This window comes from Colobus angolensis, unplaced genomic scaffold, assembly GCF_000951035.1.
Source record: "Colobus angolensis palliatus isolate OR3802 unplaced genomic scaffold, Cang.pa_1.0 Scaffold214, whole genome shotgun sequence".
In the NCBI taxonomy this organism is placed as follows: Eukaryota; Metazoa; Chordata; class Mammalia; order Primates; family Cercopithecidae; genus Colobus; species Colobus angolensis.
The window spans coordinates 2,406,232-2,432,950 of NW_012115311.1; the positions used below are offsets into that span (position 1 = coordinate 2,406,232).

General features: G+C 33.3%; 1 protein-coding gene across 2 annotated transcripts in view; it reads right to left on the reverse strand.

Moving 5' to 3' along the window:
• The window catches only part of COG6 (component of oligomeric golgi complex 6), a 107,518-nt gene that overhangs the window by 73,923 nt on the left and 6,876 nt on the right, over positions 1-26,719 (reverse strand). For both annotated transcript variants that reach the window (XM_011942977.1, XM_011942978.1), the window contains 5 exons: positions 23,130-23,188; positions 9,494-9,605; positions 7,448-7,530; positions 7,019-7,089; positions 4,801-4,894 (listed from right to left, as the gene is read on the reverse strand). In XM_011942977.1, coding sequence (XP_011798367.1) covers positions 4,801-4,894; positions 7,019-7,089; positions 7,448-7,530; positions 9,494-9,605; positions 23,130-23,188 — 419 coding nt within the window. The remainder of the gene's footprint in view (positions 1-4,800; positions 4,895-7,018; positions 7,090-7,447; positions 7,531-9,493; positions 9,606-23,129; positions 23,189-26,719) is intronic.

Genomic DNA, 26,719 nt, shown 5'->3' on the forward strand with positions numbered 1-26,719 from the left:
GATTATAATTAGAACTCTGCAATCCAAGGCTGGGTGTGGTGGTTCACACCTGCAATCCCACCACTTTGGGAGGAAAAGGAAGGTGGGCACTTGAGCCCAGGAGTTAGCGACCAGCCTGGTCAAAATAATGAGACCCTTTCTCATTATTAAAAAAAAAAAAAATAGCCAGGCATGGTGGTGCATGTCTATAGTCCCAGCTACTCGGGAGGCTGAGTTACGGGGATCACTTGAGTCTATGAGGTTCAGGCTACAGTTAGTAGTGACTGCTCCACTATACTCCAGCCTAAGCCACAGAGCAAGACCCTATCTCAGAAAAAAATAAAAGAATTCTGCAGTTCAAAAATTGAGATTTTCTCTTCTACATTAAAAAGTCTTCTTTATACATACTATCACAATTTATCACCAAAATTTGCTCTAAAAATTGCTATCCATTTTTAAAAGCTTATTTTGACTCCAATATTAGACATAATAGATGTTCCTTAAATTTACTGACCAATGACATATACAAGCAAATACCTTTTTAAAAAACATGTATTAAGAAGTCACCTATTATAATTGAAAAGGCATGGAAAGGCTTTCTAAGGTGAAGGAACTGGTAGGGAAGGAAAGCTTTTAACTGGGGAATAGGATAATTTGGGATTCAATTTATAAAAATGGCCTGGAGCTCTCTGGAGTACCCATTTCTTTGACTTGATTCAGCCTTGTTTCCCATTATCACCACCATTCCTGACATCCATCCCTCAATTGAAAGTTCTTTCCATTTTAAAAGTATAAAGAAAAACAAAATATATTTTAGCAGTCTGATGTCAGCAGATTCTAGACTAACTTGTAAACCTCTAAACAGTATTCTACCATACTAAATTTTAAGAATTATGTCAATAATTCTTTAATTCCTATATATAAACAAAAATTACCAAAACTTCCCAAGATACCAAAATAATTAATATCTTAGGCTACATAGCTTTCTTTCATATGCTGTTAATTGGATGAAAAATCCACATTTTGGTAAACATGTGAAAGATGGTTTACTTCCAAATAAAAGAGAAAGTCGGTAGAACTGGCAAATAGCTATAAATATTTAGGAATATGAACCTTTTTTGAGGACTGTTTACTATTAACTAGACTATGGTTCTTTGTGTGTTTGTTTTCTGTTAAAAAGAAATGGTTTTGAGATTCCCTGTGGTGACATACTAGTACAGAAAAGGGAAAGTGCAATATCCAGCTAAGTTTTGCTAAATTGCATAATTGCCTCGCATTTACTTTCTATTTTTTAAACAAATTAGAACCAAAATGCTCATTGCTATTTTTTCCCTCATGCTCTTAAATTATAAATCCATTTAGTGTGAAGAATGCCTTCTTTAAAATGATCACCTGATTCTCTGAAATAATGAACTTATGACTGCTTATCACAGCACAAAATTCACAAATGTTTAACTTTTTAAGTATATAAAGCTAATCCTCATTCCCAAGACCCTGCTAACCATAGTAAAAATAAACAGCAAAATTTGTTTCTAGGACTGTCCACTGGGACCACAGTTGTAACAGAATCCAGTGAATCTACTGGTATCTTATATAGGGGGTAAATTACCAAGCCTGGCAAACACTGGAATTTCATTTGTTTAATACTACACAATATCAATAAACATTAATATTAATGTCAATCCTCCTATAGAACAAATATAATTTAAAGCAAAAACAGCATAAGCCACATGAACCTTCAATATCTTTAGACATGAAACATCCTGGGAAGGCCCAGAGACAGAAGAAAAATTCTTTGACCAAAATCAGACATTCTTCCAACAACAATCAAAATTCAAAATGGAGCTTTTTCAGGGGGAATGTTCAAATTATGTAGATATTCTCAAATACCCCTAGTTAAAATTAAAAGTCTCATTTCAAAAATCGTGTTTAGCTACCATTAAAGAAATTCTGGGCCAGGCGCGGTGGCTCAAGCCTGTAATCCCAGCACTTTGGGAGGCCGAGACGGGTGGATCACGAGGTCAGGAGATCGAGACCATCCTGGCTAACACGGTGAAACCCCGTCTCTACTAAAAATACAAAAACTAGCCGGGAGAGGTGGCGGGCGCCTGTAGTCCCAGCTACTCGGGAGGCTGAGGCAGGAGAATGGCGTAAACCCGGGAGGCGGAGCTTGCAGTGAGCTGAGATCCGGCCACTGCACTCCAGTCCGGGCGACAGAGCGAGACTCCGCCTCAAAAAAAAAAAAAAAAAAAAAAAAAAAAAAAAAAAGAAAAATTCTGGTCAAAAAACAAATTAAAAGGAGAAAATTTTTTATCAAAAAGCAAATTAAAAGATAATAGTATAGAAGTGCCTCTTTGAAATACAACAAATACATAAAGAAGGAAGAAAAATCAGCATTGTACATATTACTACATTTTAAAATAACTTATATTCTAAAGGCTTACCAAAGGAAAGAAATTATCAAATTTTTTCACTTCCATTTATAATTATACATGATTTATTATTAAATGTCAATAACGCATTAGCATTCCAGTTATATACTACATAAGAAACACTGAGTAATGGCAACTTTCCCCAGGGACTTCAATAATTGACATTTTTCTTGCCTATAATACTTACGTTATTTGAGACACAATAATGGACAGTGAAGCTTTTATACATTACTTATTAAGTTCATATAGTGCCATCTGGTGGTTAGCATGACACATTATTAAGTTTTCCCTAAATGTAAGGAAACTACCACTTTGAAAATAATTACTCAATGAAAGGCCAATTTTCTCTTTTTTAGCATTTATCTTGTTCTAGTCATCTGGTCTTAAAAACTTACTCCCCCACTCAAGTTCTAAATGTCTCTTAAAATCTTCCGAATTGCCATCACCGCCCGCCTGCTTCTTAGCATATGCCCTTCACAGATAAACCTTCTTTGCCTCTCCATTATAGTTCCATTCTTTATCTTTCAAGCTTTTTCCCTGATTGCCACATAGCCCTCAAATACACCCCTCTTTAGTTGACAGCTTTCTAGTCACCTCCTCTCAAAATAAAAACAATATCTAAAATTTAGTGATGTACCAAGCATCACACTAAGTGCCTTAAGTGAACAATCTAACTTAATCTTCACATCAATCCTGTAAAATAGGCACTATTATTATCTTCATTTTACAGCGAAGGAAACTGAAGCTTATAAAGGTATAAGGACTTCTCAAAGAAATTTGACTCAAGAGCCCACCTTATAAGTCATTTAATATTGCTCCTTTCCAAGTTTTGATAAAGAACTATAATTCAGTAAAAATTTATTTGCATGGCAGAAGTCAGCTGTTGTTTTCGGGTGCCCAAAACACACAAAGGCTTTTTTTTTTTTTAAAGATTAACCTTGTGAATAAATATTAATCTGCAGACAATGCAACAGTTGTTAAAATCAAACACTAAATGTTTTAAGTGCTAAAAGACTCATAATCAATGCCAATATGTTAAAGTGAAAAAGTTGGGAAAGAAATTTCAAAGAACTGCTAAACTGCTGATCAATGGTAAACATTAACTTATCATATGTATATGCACAATGTTCAGGGCTATTATGATCCAGCTGTTGCTCCTAATTCAATAGCCAGGGCAAGCTTTTGCAATTAATTTCCCAAAGGTGCATGTTCTCTCAATGTATATCTTTGCATTACTGTTCTCTCAACCTCGAAACTGTTCTTCCTTTACTTCTAGGAAAATGCCTATTCAGCCTTCAGAACTCACTCTATACCTAATTCCATAGGAAACTTTCACTGATGTTCACTCTTTCCCCTACCTCAGAATACTTGAGCCACACAGCATCTGGGACATGACTTCTAGACTAGCAATTAGTATATTCAATTAAAATGCATTTGTTTATCTCCAGTTCCATAAAATAAAGCAGTTTGAGGGTAGTGCTTTACTGAAGCTGTGTTTCTAGAATGTAAAATGGTGCTTAACACATAGTACTCAGTAAGTAACACTGGGGTGTTACTATTTTGCACAGTTGTTCTGCATTTGTGTTCTGTGACCTTATGATAGGATAAGAAGTGTTCCAATCAGAAAGTAATGGGAAGGTCCTCTAAAAATAGTATAAGCAGAAACTGAAAGGGATGATTCAGAGCAGGATGTACTACCTTGGTAAGAGGCCCCTGGTTTCCTATTTTCAGAACTGTTAATATCATGAACCCCTACATCTACCTAAAGCTTATGCTCATACTACTCTAGGCATTAAAGAAAGTATTTACTTTTTATTTTATAAAAATTAAGCGAATAAAATTAAAACATAAAATAATAAACATATCAACAAATATAAAATGCATGAAATTCTTATCCAAAGCATTACCACATGGCTCTTATTTGGCATCAATTATGAGATCAAAGACCTGGGCCCTCTCTTCCTAAATCCTATTAATAGAACCTTGATATTAAATATTCTTTTTTTCATCTCTGCATAACCATATTTCTCAGTTCTGGTATGACTTCAGTCTCTGTAGGGAAGGATTCATATAGGAGTTTTAGTTACTTACAATTCTAAGGGAGTTAATGAGATGATGGGGGAAAAGTCACTGAACCTCTATATAAATAAGAGGTAGTCTAGATACAGAGACACTTTGGTTTCACTTTCCATATTGTATTCTATAGTATGTAAAATTCAAATAAGCTGATATCCCATGAAACAAATTCAAGTTAAGGTGAATAATATTGTTGTCAATTATTATAAATATCACTCAAACTATTATATATGCTTTTGATAATACTGATATTTAAAGTAAATTATCAAAAGAAAAGTAGACCTTCTTTTTTAATTAAGAAAAAGTCACCAACTTATATAAGACAGGTCTGTCCTGCAGGGCTTCCATTGCCTGTGTCAATACTGGAGATACGTCACATGATTCTTGTGTCAATGTTCTGCATTCACCTGAAATATAATCAACATTATAACTTTTGTTAAACTCAGCTTAGATGTTTATTATGTCTGTTGCATTCCAGAGTCTAAATTCTATGGCAAACATCCCATAAAAAAAATCCTCAGAAAAACCTAGATACACCAATCAAAAACTAATTTATGCTGTCAACCAAACTAAAAAGTTAAGCTTAAGTAGTTATATAACTTTAAATGACCACATATGCTTTCAGGTATACCCCAAAGCTGTATTTTATTATTATAAAAAACTAGAGTTCTGAAAAAACCAACCAATTAACAAGTATTTCCTAATAACTGCCATATACATGACATTATTAGGGAGGCAGGGAGGAGCACTAAAAATATATTATCAGTTCCTTCCCTAAGAAGCAATCTTTAAGCAGTTTGCTAAAATTGTTAATGTGGTTAACCAATATATAGTGATACAATTATAATTTCAAAAGAGTTTGAATTTTAAACTCTTAAAAATCTCTACACCAACTTTTCTTTATTGTTCTAATTTTATCTATAACATACTCACAAGTGCCTAGTACATTCAAATTTAGAACTTCTCAGAAATTCCCAACCTTTGGTACACAAGGACTTCACACAGGCAGTATACTTTCTAGCAGGCACTGACTGAAAACAAAATATGCACAGAGAATTGAAGACATCTTAAAACGTCTTCATAGTCTCCACAAGACAGAGGCCCACAGTTGGGAGCCACTATGTAAGATGTTGTGGAAACACAAAGAAATTTGAGTCAATGTCCATGCCTTTGAGAAAGTAAAAAACTAGTGAGATAAGACATATATGAAAAAAATACAATGAGATGCAACGAGAGAAAGGCAGATAACACTCCAGATGGAAGCAAACAATGTAAAGAAGGAGATAGGTAGAAAAACAAACAGGTTTTAGAGATAAAGACTTAACCAACCAGACCAGAGAATTCCATTTGCAGAGCATAGTACAGGAGTAGCTGGTTAACTAAATTTAATTCCAACCCCTTCCAACAGTTCGTTGGTAACACCTATTAAAATATGTGCTCCTGTTCCGTGCTTGTTTGTTTTAAGTATCTTCTCTGGTTTTAATAGGCTATTTGCAAAATGTCTATTGAAACATTTTCAAACAAATCTAAAGCAAATAAAGCATTCCTGGTAGGCAAAATAATGGCCCTCCAAAGATGTCCACATCCTAATCCCTGGAATCTGTGAATATGTAACCTTACATGGCAAAAGGGACTTTGTAAATGACATTAAGGTAGTAGACCTTAAAATGGAGAGATTTTCTCAGATTACCCAAGTGGGTCCAAGGTAATCACACAGGCCTCACAATGTAAGTAGCTGGCAGAAAAGTTAGAGATATGAGATGGAAGATGAGGCAGGAGAGAATCAATATGAGAAAATGACTTGACCTGACATTGCTGGCTGACTTGGAAGATGGAGGAAGGGGCCGCAAGCCAAAGAATGCAGGCAGCCTCTAGAAACTGGGAAAAACCCTCAGTGACAGCCAGCAAGGAAACACAGACCTCAATCCTACAAACACAAGGAACTGAATTCTGCCAACTAACTGAATGAGCAAGGAAACAGATTATCCCTTAGAGCCTACAGAAACAAATGCAGGTCTACCAACATTCAGATATTAGCATAGTGAGAACCACGTCTGATTTCTGGCCTACAGAGGAGTAAGGCAATAAATACGTGTTGTTTTAAGCCATTAAGTTTGTAATAATTTGCTACAGCAACAGCAGAAAATCAATTTACCACTTACAACTTTACAGTTATGTAAACAAGAGACACCTAATCTGCTTTAAGATAATCTAGGGCAGAAACTGTCTTCATGTTTTTATTCTCATACTTAATCAAGCATACTGCTTGGCCGATAGCAGGTGCTCATGATACAAACACAAAAACAGTGTGTTCAAACGTGAAGTTTGTTTTTCTGTTTTAAAATATTTTTGATTACTAGATCAAAATGCATCAAAGACCAAGTAAAAATTTAAAAATCAAATACAAATACTATTTTTATTTAAAAAATTTTTTTGACTACTAAAATCAAAATATATCAAAGATCAAGTAAAATTTTAAAAAACAACTACAAATGTTCATGAATCTAGACAACATAAAATAAATCACTTACTTTGAGCCCATCGGTAAAGTCTTTCATAAGCCGTTTCTTGAAGTAAGGCCATCTGTTCCATAATTTCTAAACTAAAAAAAATTAAAGATTTATTATAATTTAAATCTTAGTCAACAGCTACATCTAAGCACCTAATTATTTTGTTTGCATATTACATATTACAGCATATTAACTTTTTATCATTTTATGGAATGATTTTTCAATAATTTTCTACAATTAAGTAAATGTCACATTTTAACCATCACTTACTTATCAACTGCTGTTTTAGCCTAAACCTGTCAGGGTATAACTTCACTATTCTCTAAAGATAAATAAAGATTAAACTTCTATTTCACAAAACGCTATATAGCTTCATAAACAATCTAGAATATCTTTAAAATTTTGGAAACATAAGCAGCAATGCAATTAGTTCAACGAGCAGTTACTTACCCTGCCGTTTGTTGATTTGTACGCAAGAGAACTTTGACATCATTATGAATCTGTTTTACTCTTCCAAGTGCCTTGAAAAACTCCTTTAAAATTAAGAATGTGACTTTATGTTCATGCTTCAAGCAAAATTACATTATTTAAAACTGAAAGGTCACTGGCAAGGGCAAATAAACTCACCTATTTTAACGAAGACTTCCTATACTGATCTCAACTTTCTTTAAGTTTTCATAGATGATGTAACTGGTATTTATTCACATCTTAAGACATATTAACAAATTAACCCAGTTCCTACTACGTGCCAAATAGTGTTGACAGTTGCCGGGAATACAAAATTTATAAAGACAAAAATCCCTGTCCTCAAGAAGTGTACATAGTCTAATGAGAAATGCAAAACTAAAAATTAGTAAATTAAAAAAAACATACTGTGTATTACACATCTTATTACTTAAGCCTGGCTTTCTTATTGCTGAAGATGATGTTTTACATATCTGTTGTATACTCATTCTTGCTCCCTCGTCCAAGAGTAGAATGCAAAGTTAAATATATAGGAGGTGACAGATGCCAAACTGTTGACTGATATTTAAATGTACTGGAGGCTTAGGTTTCAGAGTGCCACAAATAGTGTTCCACCCATGAAAAATAATGGATGTGTTATTTTTCTTTGATGGATAAAGCTTAAAATAATAATAATAATAATAATAATAATCTTCTTTTTCTAATTTCTACCAAGGGGAGAAAAAAATGATATATCAAATATTTCAAAAGCACAAAGTTCCTCAAAACATGAGGACAGTACATACTAATACATAATATCTCTATTAATTATCTCACCTATTTACCTGTCTACACCCAAATGACCAGCTCCATTTTAGCCAAGCCAGGAAAAGTGATACCTACTCAGAGACACTCAGTGAGAACCCTTCCCCACCTCAAGAACCCTTCTTGCCCTCTGATCCCACAATGATGACGACAGGCTTAAGCTTACAGCTCTTCCCACTAGAAGACCAAAAGATTCCTTTTTGGAAAAATTATTAATGTCTTCAAGAAAAAAAAAGAAATGAAACTTTTTCTTGTTATTTAACATTTTGAGAGGTTTTATAATACTGTCAGCCAGTTTGGAATGAATGGAATAGCTTAGAAAATTAATTAGATGAAAAAATAAGCGATTTCTAACCCAAGAAAAGACACAAAGTTATAAAAGAAAAAACATTCAATCACTGTAATGTCATTGTAATGAAAATAAAAAATGTGTGGTAGGTACTACGGCTCAGACCTGTAGTCCTAGCACTTTGGAAGGCCAAGGTAGGCAGATCGCTTCAGCTAAGGAGTTTAAGACCAGGCTGGGCAACACAGCAAGCCCTGTCTCTACTAAAAATTAAAATTAAAAACATCAGCCAGGAGTGGTGGTGCATGCCTGTCATCCTAGCTACCTGGGAGGCTGAGGTGGGAGGATCACTTGAGCCTGGGAGGTTGAGGCTGCAGTGAGCTGTGCTCATGTTACTGCACTCCAGCCTGGGTGACAGAGCGAGACCCTGTCTCAAAGAAAAAGAAAATAGAAAATGTGGTCTAACTGTACTATGATGTATGAAGGAGATAAAGAGAACATATGTGTGTACTATCTGTGTTGGGGGAGGAGACAGAGTGGGTAGAAGGCTAAATCCTCACATTTCACAACAGAGAATCAACAGAAAATAGTTAACATAGATAATCAAAGCATATTCTTTTTAACTATAGATCTAGAATATAGAATTTACAAAAGAAGCAACTAATAACATTGAAAATGGTTGACAAAAGACCTAGAGGTGAGGAAGAGTAAAATAGGTGATATAGATTTTCTTTCTATAATCTTTATTGACTCTGACTTTTTAAAAAGTACACGCATTACTTTGAAAAATATAATTAAAATACACATCTTAAATTTCTAAACATAAAAATATTCTCAGATGAAACTTTTTAAAATGGGAGAATAAAGCTTCAAAAATGCAATTTCTCTCTAATATCTGTAATTACTAAGCTTTAAATGATTACAATAGAAAGTCAGGATACCTCAGTAATGGGTCCTTCTCTTGTACCTCGAAGAAGACTCATTTCATCAGAAGTCAGTTGGAACTTGGATAAGAAGGCATCTGCGACTTGTGCTCTTATCTCTAATTTTTGGCTGTAATTTTCAAAACAAGCAATAAAAGTCAAGCATCTTATTCAGTTGCATAGCTTTAAAACAAATTATATCTCAGACATAACTTTTTAAAACAAAGGTATGAAAAATTCTCAACATTTTCAAAAGTCTTGTTTCTGCCTCAAATATTATAATTTTATCAGACATGTAGGTGATAAAATTAGCTAATATTGTTCTATTTCAGATATTTGCACACAATAAATGGAGTTGATCATTATGCAAAAGAAAAAATAAGTCCATGCATGGTCCCTGCATTGCAAATTTGCAGCCACTTACAGGTGTACTTAAATAGTTCACGTTGCAGTTTGCTAGATTGCTTTCATAAGGGAGAAATATGTACCTGTTTTCAACCAATTTCTCTTCAGTCACTAAAACAATTCCTAGCCTTTTACGTTTTCACATGAAGTACATATCAAAAATCAAATTTATTAGTTTATGTTAGAGAAGATAAGAACTCCTTTATTAATTCTCCATAAATTGCTAGTCACTTATCCACTTTTGCCTTCCCCATTTTTTCTACAAAATATAGTAATAAAAACAACCTTTTAAATTATATTATCTGAATGCAACCTATCTAAACTAGGTGACAGAAAAAGGCACACTCAAGGACCTATGGGACTGAGTAGAATCAATACCCACAGGCAAGTTAGGCACACAAATCACTTGAACAGAAACTCAACATTCCTGGTTTCTGATCTCAGAACTGAAAATACATACATAAAGTTATAAAAGTATTTCACTAGCAATTTCCAGAGAATAGTAATATTCCACAATTAAACAAATTTCAAATAAGAATGAACAAAGATAAACATAAACACTATTTGTATAGATGATACAATGCATCTGCCATCTGTTTTATTTGCACCTTTGAGATGGGCGGTTTTAAATTCAAAGTTGGTTGCTAATGCTCCTACTGAATAAAGAAACTTACAAGGAAAAATCCTCCAGGTGGCGGCAAAGATCTGTTTATTTCAAATGAGAAATCGCCTAATTGAGTCTACACAGATTTAAATGTTATGTTCTTAACCATCGTATTACTGATGTCTGAAAGTTATCTTAATATTTATCTTATTTTTGCTTGGTTGCTTTGTTGCCTGTGCTTTTGAGGTCTTATTCAAAAAATCCTTGCCCAGTCCAATTTCATGGAACAATTCTCCTATTTTTTTTTTTTCTGGTAGTTATATAATTTGGGGTCGTATAATTTACTCTTTAATCCATTTAGAGTTTGTTTTTATATATGGTGAGAGATAAGGGTCTGGTTTCATTCTTCACTGTGTAGCTACCTAGTTTTTCCAACACCACTTACTGAAGACACTGTCTTTTACCCAACATGTATGTGTTCTTGGTGCCTTTGTTGAAAATCAGTTGGCTGTAAATGCATGAATTTATTTCTGGGTTCTCTAGTCTGTTCCATTGGTCTATGTGTTTTGACACCAGAACCATGCTGTTTTGTAGTATATTTTGAAGTCAGGTACTATATAATGCCTGTAGCTGTCTTCTTTTTGCTTTGACTATTCAGGTTCTTTTGCATTTCCATATGAATCTTAAGATTTTTTTCTATTTCTGTGAAGAATGTCACTAATATTTTAATAGTAATTGCATAGAATCTGTAAATTGCTTTGGGTACTATGGACATTTTAACAACATGAATTCTTCTAATCATGGACACAGGATTATCTGCCCATTTATTTGGGTCCTTTTCAATTTCTTTCATCACTGTCTTATAATTTTCATGGTAGAGATCTTTCACCCCCTAAGTTTATTCCTAGGTATTTTATCATTTTTTGTAGTTATTACAAATGGAATTGCTTTCTTCATTTCTTTTTCAGATAACCTGCTGTTCATATATGAAAACACTACAGATTTTTGTATGTCGATAATGTCTTCTGCAACTTTACTAAATTCATTTAATATTTACACAATTCTACAATTTTTTGGTGGAGTCTTTAGGATTTTAAATATATGAAACAACCTAGAGAATGGGAAGTACTTGCAAACTATGCATCTGGCAAGAAGCTACTATCTAGAATATATAAGAAACTCAAACATCTCAATAACAACAAAAAAATCTGATTTAAAAATGGGCAAAAGACCTAAATAAACATTTCTCAAAAGAAGACATACAATTGGCAATAGTTATATGAAAAAAATCTCAACATCACTAATCACCAGGGAAATGCAAATCAAAACCACAGTATCACCTCTCAATTAGAAAGGCTATTACCAGAAAGACAAAAAACAACAAATGCTGGCAAAAACGTAGAGAAAAAAAGAAATCTTATACACTGGTGGTGGGAATATAAATTAGTACAGCCATTACGGAAAACAGTGTGGGGTTCCTCAAAAAACTAAAACCTATCATGTGATCCAGCAATACCATTATTGGGTATATATGCAAAGGAATAATATCAGTATGTCGAAGAAACATCTGCACTTCCATGTTTACTGCAGTGCTATTCACAATAGCCAAGATATGAAATCAACCTAAATGCCCATGTACAGAAGAATGGATAAGAAAATGGGTGTGTGTGTGTGTGTACACATACAATTGAATACTATTCTGCCATAAAACAAAATGAAATCTTGTCATCTGTGAAAACATGGATGAATCTTAGAGGACATCATGTTAAGTGAAGAAAGAAAGACAAACATCACTTGATCTTCCTCATATCATATGTGGAACATAAAAATGTTGACTTCATAGAAGTAGAGAGTACAATGATGGTTACCAGAGGTTGGGGAAGATAGTGTGGAGAGGGGGAGAGGAAGAGATTGGTCAACAAGTACAAAGCTACAATAAGGAAGAGTAAGTTCTACTGTTTTATTACAAACTAGGGTGACCACAGTAAATAACAATGCAGTGGTATTTCAAGATAGCGAAGAGTTTGAATATTGTCACCAGAAAGAAATGATAAATGTTTAAAGTGATAGATATGGTAATTACCTTGAAACATTACATTGTACCCCATAAATATATATAATCATTATGTCAATTATAAATTAAAAATGAATTTTAAAAAGCTTAAAGAGTTACCTTAACAGGTTTTGTTTTATACTTTTAAAAGTTCCAGTCATTATCATAAAGAATTTAAAGTAATTATAAAATTTCATCAAATTCCTAGAGACTATGCAAATTAACCATGCGAAATAAAATGTTTTGGGGAGCTTTTTTGGATCTATCTTTAGAATCAATTTATTAGGCACAAAGAAAAATTTGTCTCTTTAGTTTATAGTTTCATTATGTTGTAACCAAAACAAGTGTTACCCACCTTGATCATACCCCTTAATCATTAAAATTCATTCCAAATAATGTGGCTGACTGGATCTAAAAACCAATCATGAGATAAAGACTGAAACATAGGCTCTTAAGATAGCTACAAAAGAGATGGTGCAAAAATATTTTTATAATGGGCACAATACTAAAACAAGAGTTTGATATATCAAGATGGCAACTTTAAAAGTAGTGACAGAATAAATTCTAATATATTTTTTATTATCATATTACTCTAGTTTTACCACATATATTCTTTTCAGGTAAATTTTCACAACCATTCTGACAGGAAGTTATTGTTAAATGGTCCAGTGATTTGGTTTGGGAATATTCACTCATTCAAATAACATTATTGGAGACTTACAATGTATAAGGCCTATGCCAGAGAACAGTGTGACAAAAGGCACTTATGACACAGACCTTGTCCTTACTTTCCATCAACATATATATGGAACTTTTAGAGGGCTTTTAATGTCTAAGTAAAAAGTATATGAGATAAATATTAACATAAAACATATAAATTATAACTTCCAGAGTATTTAAGATTATGTTTATATAATCACTGTATATTGTATAAATAAGTTAAATAATAATATGTGAAACATATATTACAGAAAAATACATAACGGAAAAAACTGAGGTAGATCTATATATACTAACATAAAATGATCCATAAGGCATTTTACAAATATAAAAAGTTGCAAGAAAGTATGTATAGGAATCCCCACTTATCTTTAAGAGCCACAATAGTCCCCCCTTATCCTCGGGGGATACAGTCCAAGGCCCTCCAGTGGATGCCTGAAACTGCTGATGGTACCAAACCCTACACATACTGTTTTTCAATCTGATAACTGAGACAGCTACTAAGTGACTACTGAGTGGTGGTGTATATAGCATCATACCCTAGAAAAAGGGATGATTCAAGTCCCACCAAAGTGGGAGCCAACCACTTGAGATTTCCTCATGCTACTCAAAATGGTACACAATTTAAAGCTTATAAATTGCTTATTTCTGAAATTTTCCATTTATTACTTTCAGACTGCAGTTGACCATGAGTAATGGAAACCACACAAAGCAAAACCATAGACAAGGTTGGGAACACGTACATCAATTTTCAGTATGTCCGGTCATACATTGCCTAAGTATTTAAAATAAACAGACCATTTAATCTTCATGTTCCTTCAAATCATCCCAGAACATGATTTATGAATTCTGTGGTACTTTCCTTTTTCTTGAAAACTTATCTGTGTCATATCTTAATTCTACCTCTAGGTTCACCTACACCAAATAATTTCAAAGTAATTTTTTAAAGGGATATAAGATATAAACCAAAACAAAAAAAAGTAAAGAAATACAAATGGCAAAACAAAATGAGAAACATGTCGATTCATCACTATTCAATGATATGTAAATTAAAATGATTAAATTAAATGAAAAATTAAATTAAAATGATACCGGGGCCTGTCGTGGGGTGGGGGGGGGATAGCATTAGGAAATATACCCAATGTAAATGACAAGTTAATGGGTGCAGCACACCAACATGGCACACGTATACATATGTAACAAACCTGCACGTTGTGCACATGTACCCTAGAACTTAAAGTATAATAAAAAATAAAAATAAAAATAAAGTGGTGTGATAATATTTTGCATCTATATTGGCAAAGTTTGTAATGATGATACCTAATGCTCATAAGGATTTAATAAAATAGACACACAATGGAAGTAGAAATTGTTATAACCTTATTCAAGAAAACTTTAGGCATTGTATTTCAAGACACTTCCAAAAATGATCCTCTTGAAATAAAAAATTATAGGAAAATGGACATAAAATATTAAGTGAAAAAAGTAAAATATTAACAACACACACACCCACTCACTCTGGAAGGAAATATACCAAAACATTAATTGTGGTTTTGTCTGAGTGGTAGAGTTATACCTGATTTTAATTTTCCTTAAATTTTATACAATAGATTTATATTAACATTATGTCAAAAAAAATTTAAGAAAGAAAAGGCAGTTTTTTACACTTAAGAGATTCCTTTTACCTAATTCATGTGATGGAAAGATAAGTGAAATAACCTGTTTGACAGGCTCTTAAAGAATCTGGTTAACAATTACAATCCTTAAGAAAAAGTATTTCTACAATATTTTTCTTGGTCCTAAAATAGAAAAAAATAGAAAAAAAAAGAAGAAACTTTCCACTTTAAGTTTCTATAAAGTATCAGACTGAAAGTTAAACATTTTTGAAAGACTGATTAAAAGTCAATAGAGATACAATCCTGTAATGAGGTTGTTCATTTGTCAGCATTTCCAGTATCACGCCATGATTTCAAAACCTGATAAATTTCTAAATTTTTATCTTAGCATTTTAAAACAAATAGATAAAATAACTTCAATACAAAAATATATTGAAAAATAAAGCACATACAAATGACAAAAAAGATAAAACTGAGCTACATCAACATTTAAAATGTCTGTGCTATAAATGATATCACAAAAGTGAAGACAACTCACAGAATGGGAGAAAATAATGTATCTGCTAAAAAACCTATATCCAGAATATATAAAGAACTTTTACAACCAATAAATAAAAACACAAATAACCTAAACAAAAAATGGGTAGAGGACGTAAATAGACATTTCTCCAAAGAAAATATGCAAATACCAATAAGCAATAAAAAGATGCTTGACATCATTAGTCATTAGGAAAAAGCAAATCTAAACCACAATGAGCAGTACTTCACATCCAGTAGCATGGCTATCATCAAAATGACAGATTAAAAACAAAGATATGCAGAAATTGGAATCCTCATATGTTGCTTTTGGAAACGCAAAACTGTGCAGCTTCTTTAGAAAGAGTGTGGCAGTTCCTCAAACAGTGAAACAAAGAGTTACCATACATGATTCAGCAATTCTACCTCTAAATATATACCTAGGAGGAATAAAACATATGCCCACACAAAAACTTGTAAACAAATATTTACAGCCAGCATTATTTGCAACAGCCAAATAGTGGAAATAACCCAAATGTCTATCAACTAGTGAGCAGGTGAATGTGGTATAGCTATACAATGGAATACTATTCAGCCATAAAAAAGTTAAAGTAACATGGATGAATCTTAAAAGTATTTATGCTATGTGGAAAAAGCTAGCCAAAAGGGCCACATATTGTGTGATCTTATTTGCATGAAAGATTCAGAATAGGCAAATCTAGAGAGGCAGAAAGTAGATTAATGGTTCACTAAGGCTGGATGACTACTAATGGTCACGAGTTTTCTTTCTGGGATGGTGAAAATGTTGTAACTCAGATCATAATGATGGTTGCACAACACTTTGAATATACTAAAAACCAAAAAACTATATACTTTAATTTTATGATATGTGAATTATATCTCAACAAAGATGTTTTTACAATAAAAGGTTCTACCTTTTGAATTACAATTACATGATTATAACTGTACAAAATACAGCTTAAAAGGCATTTAATACATTCTTTCAGCTTGATACTTTCCACTCCTTAATAATATTTAGTTAAGTATAAGCACAGTTGCTATTACTCTTATAAAGTAAGAGTGTCAAATATTAACAGGCAATGTCAGCAATAACTATTTAAAATTTTAAAGTAACCGTGTAGATATATTCAGTTGATTAAGTTTTCTGTGTAGAAAGGAGTGGTTACAAAGAGCATTAATACACTGCCTTTGCTATCCAGTTAAAATAGTCAAAGACCATAATGTCCAGCAACTGTTTAGAAATTATAGGGCAGAAAATAAGTGCTAGAAGAATAATGTGTTGTGGGAGTACAAAGAAGGAACTAATTAATTTTTTTTTCTGGTGACTGAGTAAAGGTTCCTGGCTGAACATGGAAAATAGATAATAAAACTGTAAAGCACAAAGGGAGAATACAATTTCCTATAAGCTGAAGTATTTTTTAAAGAAAGTAAGACTTTCTTTGAAACATATATATGTACTTACATATATACATTCTCAAGGAACATGTACATGCATGTGTGACATATACATGATAGCCTATAATTCTTAAGTTTTGTAAAATATTTGGAAATATATGATGGGCATAAACAACAGGGAACCTTAAAGGACAAATGAGTTTTCAACAAATGAATTTTGGGAAATGGAATTCCAGGTAGAATGAATGAGAATGCAGAAAAAGTCTACCTGGTTGATAAATGCAGTTAAATCAGGAAATAAAAAAGCAATAGCCACTTTAAATGAAGTGTGCCCACAAAAAAAAGGAAGGAAAAAACCAAAACCTCTTTTGTATTGGTGGGGAAAAAATGTTAGGGAGAAAAAGTTCTTTTTTATTGGTGGGGAAAATTTGATCAGACAAAATTTTCATTAAAAAAAATCCATACCATCTCCAAACATGATTTTTAAAATACGTAAACCAAAGATTATTTCCAAATTTTTCCTTATACTATTTCCCTTAGAGTATGATCATCATAATCACGAGAAACAGATAAGTCATACTGTGCCTTACCCCAAAATTTTAATTTCCAGTCCAATATGTGTGACTGAAATAAAGTTGTTACAGTTTATCTGAGTTGGGCCCCTGCATGTCACTGGCAATATTTTCTTTTGGATAGTTGTTGCTATGTACAAATGAGATGGGAAGAAAGAAGAAAAGAGATGTGATGCTGTCCTGCTTTCCCCTAACCTTTTATTAGGTAACGCAAGAAAATGTGTCACACATGCTTCTGTAATACATTTTTACATGCAATATAAAACCATTTATGCAAGAAAAAGTTTTATATTTTTATGCCACCAATTTCAAAACCTGAGTTAAAGTAGTTTACAATGCAATTAAAATAAAACTGTTAAAAACTAAAATAATAAGAAATAAAAGGAAAGGCTGAGAAAGTAAATAATACATCTGAGGAAAGCTATTGCAATTAAGCACAAAATAGCTCTAAGCTTCCTAGTTGCCAGAGCAAAAATAGAAATAAGATGCGTGACATGGATTTATTTGTCCAATAAAAGGGAGGAGTAGAGAGGGGCAACATTCTTTAATGTATGTCATGCAGTGTGTTCAGCAACTTACGTAAATCATTTAGTTATCTCAAAAACCCCATGACATAGATATTTTTCCCTTCCTTCTTTCACACATAGAAACTTAGGTTAAGGGAGGTTAAGAAATAACTGTATAAAATCAAAAATCTAATAATCTTTTACCCAAGGTTTCGATTAAAATTCTGGCTTTTCTCTTAAATCCTGTATTCTTTCCATTTTAACATACTGAACTTAAAAAAATACACACACATAAACATTCTCCAGAGATTATTTTTCTGAGTCCAGAGAGAAATCTGGCTGGTGGGCCTTTACAAGAGATAATAAAAATATAATAGTGATTTCAGTAGTATTTAAAAAATACAAAGGTATGTTCATGTACATATAGCCCTTCCTGATCATCAATGAAGCCCATCGTCTGGCTACCAATGAAATATTAAAGGGAAATGCTAACCTGCAGTCCTGTGAAGAAAATTCTACATTGAGCTTTACCTATTAGAGCATCTCAGGTGTCCTGATGACTGACTGACTTCTCACTCAGTTGGAAAAATATTCCTATCATTTATACATTTGTCTGAATAAGAGTATCATATTATTCAAATAATCCTACAGTATTTCTATTTCTAAAGCTAACTGCTTGTTTAACGAAGTTTCTTGGTAAAAAGATATTTTAAAATGAAAAACCAACTCCATGTCAGCCCCCAGAGACCTGTTATCATAATTTCTGCCTTGCAACTTTCCTAAAATATATTCACACAAATGTTCACTTGGCACATCATATCTATAGCTCTTGGGATACTAGAATGTCATGAATTTTCATTTCCCAAAAGCATTATCAGGTCAAAACACTTCCATAGGCTGACTAAAATAATAAACATAAACCTTGCTTAGTTTTGAGAACACATGAACAGAGGCACAATGTTCTAATATTGTCTCCTGTATACATTATTTAGAGTCCCATATTACAAGCTCCATTACAAGGCTTATTTTTCAGTTTTCACTTTATGTTCCTTTCCTAACATTATAGTTGCTTCCCATATTCATTTACTCAAAAATTATTTATTGAATCTGTGAAATACCAGGCACTGCAAATACAAAAAGGAGAATAAGAAATTGTCATTGTTCTCAAGGAGCTCACAGTTTAGGAGATAAAGAGACAATCAAATCAACAATTAGTTGCAAATAACTGTAATACATATTACACCAAAAATGAAAACAAAAAGATTTAACTGAGAACAAGAAATGTTTAAATAGGCTTTGCATACAGGATTATTGATGTGTTATCCTTTTAGTTTTAGTCACAATTTTCAATTAAAGTAACGCTTGTTTTTGTGTTCAGCATTAAGTTAGAGAAAAATTAATGTTAAGGTCTCTAACAGGGCATGTGTTTTTCTAGGACACTTTTCTTTCAAAAGAACTGTTATAAAATGCAATCTAATTTTATGGCGAAGGCACAGGCTTAATTCTGCTAAAGAAATTTAACACTGCCTTTCCTTACAGAGCTGACTGCTTTGCAGAGTCAACCATCTCTCACATGGGCTTAGTCTGCAACTTTTCTCACCACTGTCTACCACCAACAGGAGAATATTTGTGGTGATGGAACTGTACTATATCATGACTACGGTGGTGCATTCAGGAATCTACAAATGATAAAATGTATAAAAATAAATACACCAATAAGTAAAACTGTAAAATCTGAATAAGACAGGTAGATAGTACCAAGGTCATTATCCTAGTTGTGGTACCATACTATAGTTCTGTAAAATGTTACCTTTGGCAGAAACAAGGTAAAGGCTACCTTGGATCTCTGTATTATTTCTTACAACTGCATGTGAATCTATAATTATCTCAAAATATAAAGTTTAACATTTAAAAAGTTTAAATGTTTTTTCAACGTTTACCAGTTAGGAGATGAGAGAATCAAGGTAGGGGAGAGGGACATTCCACAAAAAATTAAAAATATGAATAATATTTTGTCTAAGTCCGGGTCTTTCAAATTATAGTCTCTGGACCACTGCATAAAAATACCTGGGATATTGTTAAAAGGGCCGAATCAAGATTTACTTGAATCAAGATTTACAAGAAATCTTGATTCCTGAGCCCAAATCAAGATTTACTGAGTCATTAACCAAAAAACACAGTTGTTTACTTTTTTCAGTCAGATCTCTGAGGATGGAGGCCAAAACTGGCCATTTTATCAAGCTCCTTGGTGGTTCTTATGTTTACTGTGATAAGGTGTGGGATACATGAATTGTAATGTAAAACACCAGAAAGAAAAACTGAAATAAAAGATGGCGCCAATGACACCTAACATCAGACTAAATATTTCCAGTGATTTAAAAAAAAAAAAGCTTTGAAGAACTAATTGTTCAAATTGTAAGGGACAGAAAATTCTTCCTTATCATAAGGCAAAGTTTGCCACTTGTAAATTTCTTCTTTAAAACTCAGTTCCAAACTCAGCAGCAATACATAATAAAATGTAGCCCTTTTTTAAACAAGAAAGATCATCAAATATTTGAAGACACCATCATGTCCCTCTTAGTCCTATACTTCTAAATAAACAATTCTGGTTTTTTCAACCCTACGTCATTTTTTGAGACCCTTTACCATCCTATTCACCCTCTTGCCCAGCCCCGTTTTTTCTTAAAAGCTTGAATCTGTTGATATTTCACTTAACATTCCATACTTTGTGTCATTCACAATTTTCTAAGTAAGTTGTCTATGTATACTCTAAAGTCTTTGATTAAATATTAAACATAAAAGGATTGGATTGAAGGTGCTCTGAAAAGTTTACAGACTTTTCAGAAAAAAAGCTGACTTACAGGTCAACATCAAGTAATTAACCACCAACGTGGGGGTACGACCATTTATCCAGCTATAAAATACAGAATGACATAAACAAGATAAAAGAGAATTTAAGGCCAGACTTCCTAAAATTAATTTCTATCCAGGCAATTTGCAATTCAAAAAATCTGAGGACAACATCAACTTGCTCTCATTTTGGCTTGTAGAAATCACAAAATGGGTAAAAGTGGATTTTAGTGAAAGGGAAGGTAGTTAGTAAACGAAAAGGGAATTAAATGCATGAAATTATGATTAAACTTTTATAAAGTTTTGATACTTAGTTTTTTTTTTTAAGATTTTTCTCTGGCATAAGGAATAAAATCAAGAGACTATTTTATTTGGTATTCTTCCTTTCAACTAGTCTTAAAATTGGGCAATATTTTTATATTTTCCTGCCGTCAAACCCTTTTTTCAAACAAAATCTTACATGGAATCCTAATACGTTAAATAAGTAAAAGTGAAATTGCTCTAACTAAAATTAGGGTGAGAGAATCTGACCTCCAAAACTCCATTATCCTTCTACATCTTCCAAAGAAACCCTAAGGTTCAATGAACTATGGTTTGAAAGCCACAGTTCTAAGATAAGGTACATGTTCCAATATCCAATAACGTACTTCCTATACAGGTAAAGAAAATATTTGCTTTGTTTTGTGCTATTAAAGATAGTATTTTGTAGATGATATTGGTACATATATTTTATTTTGCTAATTTTGTCACATTTTCTCCATGTTTTTATAAGACAGAAAAGTAAGTTACATTGGTTACCATTTTAACTGCAATGGATCATTCCAGCTGATCTCTGAGTCCTCTGTAGCCCATGATATCCTTTTATACAAGTAACTTTACACCTCTGCACTCTTTATAATTTCCCATTCATCAATCTTAGAATGAAGAGAATTGTATTAAGAAGGATTAAGGGCTCAACATAAAAGAATGTCAAGATCAATGCATGTAAAACTAAGGAGTTGGGGGTCATGTATTTGCCATTGTTGGTCTAGGGCAGTGTTTTTCAAACTCTTGACTATGACCCATAATATTAAACCATTTAAAACCGTTACCAAAACTGATAGAAAGGCTTCACAAAATAATATGCACCCAAACTATTTTTACTTCTTTATTTTTTAGAGACAGGATCTCCCTCTGTCACCCAGGCTGGAGTGCAGTGGCACTATCATAGCTCACTGCAACCTTGAACTCTTAGGCTCAAATGATCTTCCCACCTCAACCTCCAGAATAGCTGGGACTTCAGGTGTGCACCACCATGCCCAGCTACCCAAACTATTTTCTATTTTATTTTATTCTATTTTTATTTTTTAAGGCGAGCTATGATTGACTTAAATAGTAGTAATGACTGATAAATTATAATTTACAACCCACTGATCTTGACCTGAACTACAAAAAACACTAGATGGATCAGGAGTCACAGACTTTTTCTGTAAAAATCTTGATAGTACATACTTTAGGCTTTGTAGGCCACATATGGTCTCTGTTGTGACCACACAACTCTGCTGCAGTAGGGTGAAAGCAGCCATAGACAGTATGTAAACACAACCATAGCTGTGTTCCAATAAAGGTGTATTTACAAAAGCAGGTAATGAGCTGGATTTGGCATGTGGCCATAGTTTGATGGCCTGTGGTCTATACTACAGCATACTGACCTACTGCAAAATGAGCAGTTAAAGTGGTAGTATATCCGTATTACTGATGAAATACCTAGAATACTAAAGGTTTAAGTGATGTACCCAACTACTGAGCAGGAGACAAGTATACTGCATCATAATATAATGCTTCTCCCCCTCTATACTACTCCACACATGAGAGATGCATTGTTAATGAGTTTTAGCATAATTGCTATGAGTTTTAGCAATACTGAACACAACACATTATACAAATCCAAACTGTACTCACCTTTATTCACTCACTCATTCATTCAATCAACCAAGAGTATACCTATTGTATAAACTACAAGGAGAATTTATACAATTAACTCTTAATTATACCAGAGAGGATATATCATAGCTTAAAAATAAGACAAAGATTGTGAAAAAAAAAGTAGTAAAACTATTAAAAATCCGAAAAAATTTACATTTTAAAAAGCAATCATTTCTGAACTCCACAGCAAATAATAACAATACATCATCACCTCTCTTCCAAAGAAGGAATAATCTCTCAACCTCAATATCAAGTTTAATGCTCCTAAACTACTGTCTTTATGCTTAAGTTACTATTGGATAATATAATAGCTTAGGACCTTATGAACCATGTTATTATTCTGCTTTAATTTTGATTTGGAGTTATATATAATTTTCTTTGACTCCAATCTCCAAATTACTGAAAACGTGGCTGTATGAAGAAAAACTTACCTTTCAGATTGAAGCTTAGTGGTTTTTACTATTAAATCTTGAGTCTGTTCCTTTGCTGCCTAAAATTATAAACATATCTAATATAAGTACATTCCAATCTTATTATATTTCAGAAAACAAATACTACCACTTACTGAAATTTAGACTTAAAACAAATGAGATCACTCTATGGAACTCAAAAGGAAAGTACAACAAAATGAAATACGTAGATGTTTCAAGGCTCATCCACTGGAGGAACACACTCAGAGTTCTTAACATAAGGCTTACAAGAAAGAAAAAGGTATCCAGATGCTGACTAAGGAACTTAGTTCATGATGCTTTTTAGTGCAACAGAAGCACTGGAAGAATAAGTTAAGAATGAAGAACATGACTTCAGGTATAGACATGTTGAACTGAGATACCATGCAACCTCTACATGGGGTTGTTAACTAAGTCATTGAAAAGGAAGTGTGGAGCTCAACAGAAAAGTGTAAGATGGAGGTAAAAATTTGGAAGTTGTAATATACAAACCATCTGTCATATAAGTTTTTGGTGAGGATCAGAGCTAGCCCCATCTAAAGGACACAAGGCTATTCCTAACCAACTTTCATTCTAAGCAGTTCTCTCTTCCCTAAGCCAGAGTTGAAAGGATCAAGAGTGAAAAGTTAATTAAGAAAGCATTTTATCCAAAGATTAGAACACATTCACGAAATGGCTTTAAACAAGAGACAATAAGATTCTCTCTCAAAGATCTGAACTGGGGAATATTACAAAACTAAGGCAATAAACAACAAGAAGAGAAGCAAGTAGTCATGAGGCATGTACAGAAATAGAGTCCATGCCTTGAAGAAAAATTAAATGAGCCAGAAAGATGCATAAATTACGTCATTAGTAAAGTAGAGAAAAACACATAAAATAGAAGGTGAGTCAGTCTGTTAAAGAGAAAATATCAGAGCAAACACCTGAAGACACTGGGTCATTTTCATGTTAGAACACCAGAATAAAGAGTCAAGCTTCTGTGCTTCTGTTGCTAAAGTTTCTTTCTTTTTCTTTTTCTTTTCTTTTTTTTTTTGAGACAGAGTCTCGCTCTGTCGCCCAGGCTGGATGGAGTGCAGTGGCGCGATCTCAGCTCACTGCAAGCTCTGCCTCCCGGGTTCACGCCATTCTCCTGCCTCAGCCTCCTGAGTATCTGGGACTACAGGCGCCCGCTACCACTCCCGGCTAATTTTTTGTATTTTCAGTAGAGAAGGGGTTTCACCGTGTTAACCAGGATGGTCTCAATCTCCTGACCTCGTGATGCGCCTGCCCTGGCCTCCCAAAGTGCTAGGATTACAGGCGTGAGCCACTGCACCTGGCCTGTTGCTAAGGTTTCTTTCTAGAGCTGCCTTAGACCTAGACACCTCCAGTTCTGGGTTTTTAGAGGCCTATAAACTCAGTTTTCAGACTGTGAGGAAAATTCTCTTATTGCTTTCTAGGTATCCTGTCAATAACAGAGCCTGACTGCCACCTCAAATGGAGCTATTTTGAGTGTATGTTCCCAGGAAATAGACTTTTTAAGAAAATAGATTTGAACCTAGATAATTCTGCATAACACTTATCTTTATTATTATTATTTGTTTTTAAAGACACAGGGTCTCACTCTGTCACCCAGCCTGGAATACGGTGGTGCAATCTTGAGTCACTGCAGCCTTGACCTCCTGGACCCAAGCAATCCTCCCACCTAAGCCTCTAGAATAGCTAGGACTACAGGCATGTGCCACCATGCCTGGCTAACTTATTAAAAGTTTTTGGTAGAGATCGGGTCTTGCTATGCTGCCCTGACTGGTCGCAAAGGATCCTTCTGCCTCAGCCTCCCAAAATGCTGAGATTATGGGTGTGAGCCACCATGCCCGGCCATTTCACTGACTTTTAAGGAATGGAGCTCAACATGATAGCTCCCAAGGTACTCTTTTAGAATTATTAGACTGCCAATAACTTCTTCAAATGCTTACACTTCTTAAACTTTAAAGTTCCATTTCCACCCTTGTACAGCCTGGCCTTATACAATTTTTAAAATATAGTATCCCCCCTCAAGTCAAAGATATATTTACATTTTAATATTTCTGAAAAAAAGAATGCTTCACAAAATCAGTATCAAAAAACATTTACTAGCTTTTTAGTCCAGTCATTATTGAGGGTGCACTTTACAATTAACACCATTTATTAATCAATGAAATATGATACTTTAGCACAATGTTATATAATAAGAATTTACAAATGTTTTTTGCATATTTCCTGATTTTTTCATTTATAAACTATGGTAAGAATTCCAAAGTAATATTTAATCATATTAATGAAGATTATTAATCTCACTTTCCATTTATCTTAAATGTTAAAGATGATTATTGTTGAATTACTAATAAACATATGCATCTAAATGTAATTCATCCAAGGAAAACCACCAAGGAATAAATAATATGTATAAAACTACTGATTACATTTTTAAATGTTTTCTAATAATTTTTAAAAGGTACCATAGTCAAAGCATTTCAGAAAATATTAAATAATTAAATGAATCATTATAACAACATTCTACAAGAAAAACAGGGAGGATACTCTAAGAAATACTTTTCTTTATGAATGAATAACTTAAGAACATTAGAGTTGATATTATGAACATATACTATTAGAATTCCAATAGTGCTATATCCAAATAAATTACCTTTAAGCATAATTTGAAGGAATAAACAAAACTTTCAAAATCATGGACCTCCTACTATTAGAAATGATATGTGGATCAAAAATGAACGTAAACAATAGGCAGTATCAAATATTTTTAAATATTCAATCAAAATGCTATGAGGGAATCTTTTATAGGTTATAAAAATGTTCTGTATCTTGATTATGGTTGTTGTTTCACAGGTGTATAAAACTGTCAAGCCTATCAATTTGAACACTTTGAATGGGTGCAGTTTATTACCATTCATAAATTATTCCTCAATAAAGTTGACCTGAATAAAGAAAGAAAATAGGCCCATATCACTATAAAAGAAAAAACAGGATGTGAGGTGGGTGCAAAGAAAATATAAAGCACTGGCCGGGCATGGTGGCTAATGTCTGTAATCCCAGCACTTTGGGAGGCCGAGGCAGGCGGATCACTTGAGGTCAGGAGTTCGAGACCAGCCTGGACAACATGGCAAAATCCTGCCTCTATTAAAAATACAAAAATTAGCCAGGCATGGTGTCAGGTGCCTGTAATCCCAGCTACTTGGGAGGCTGAGACAGAATTGCTTGAACCCAGAAGATAGAGGTTGCTGTGAGCCAAGACTGTGCCACTGAGGATAGAGTGAGACTGTCTCAAAAAAAAAAAAAAAAAAAAAAAAAATACAAAGGACAAAACAGAAGGAGACACTTCAATTGTAATTTAAAATATTTATAAACTATTTGAAAAATAGCACAAAGAATAAAAATACTATGATCTTTTTATATTTAAAACTCTCTATGATGAAAAGTATAAAAATGTAATTAAGGGTACAAATTAAAAAATAAGAGATACTACCACTAAAAATCGGAAACTGAGTAGTCTGATATAACAAAGCATAGGCCGGGCGTGGTGGCTCAAGCCTGTAATC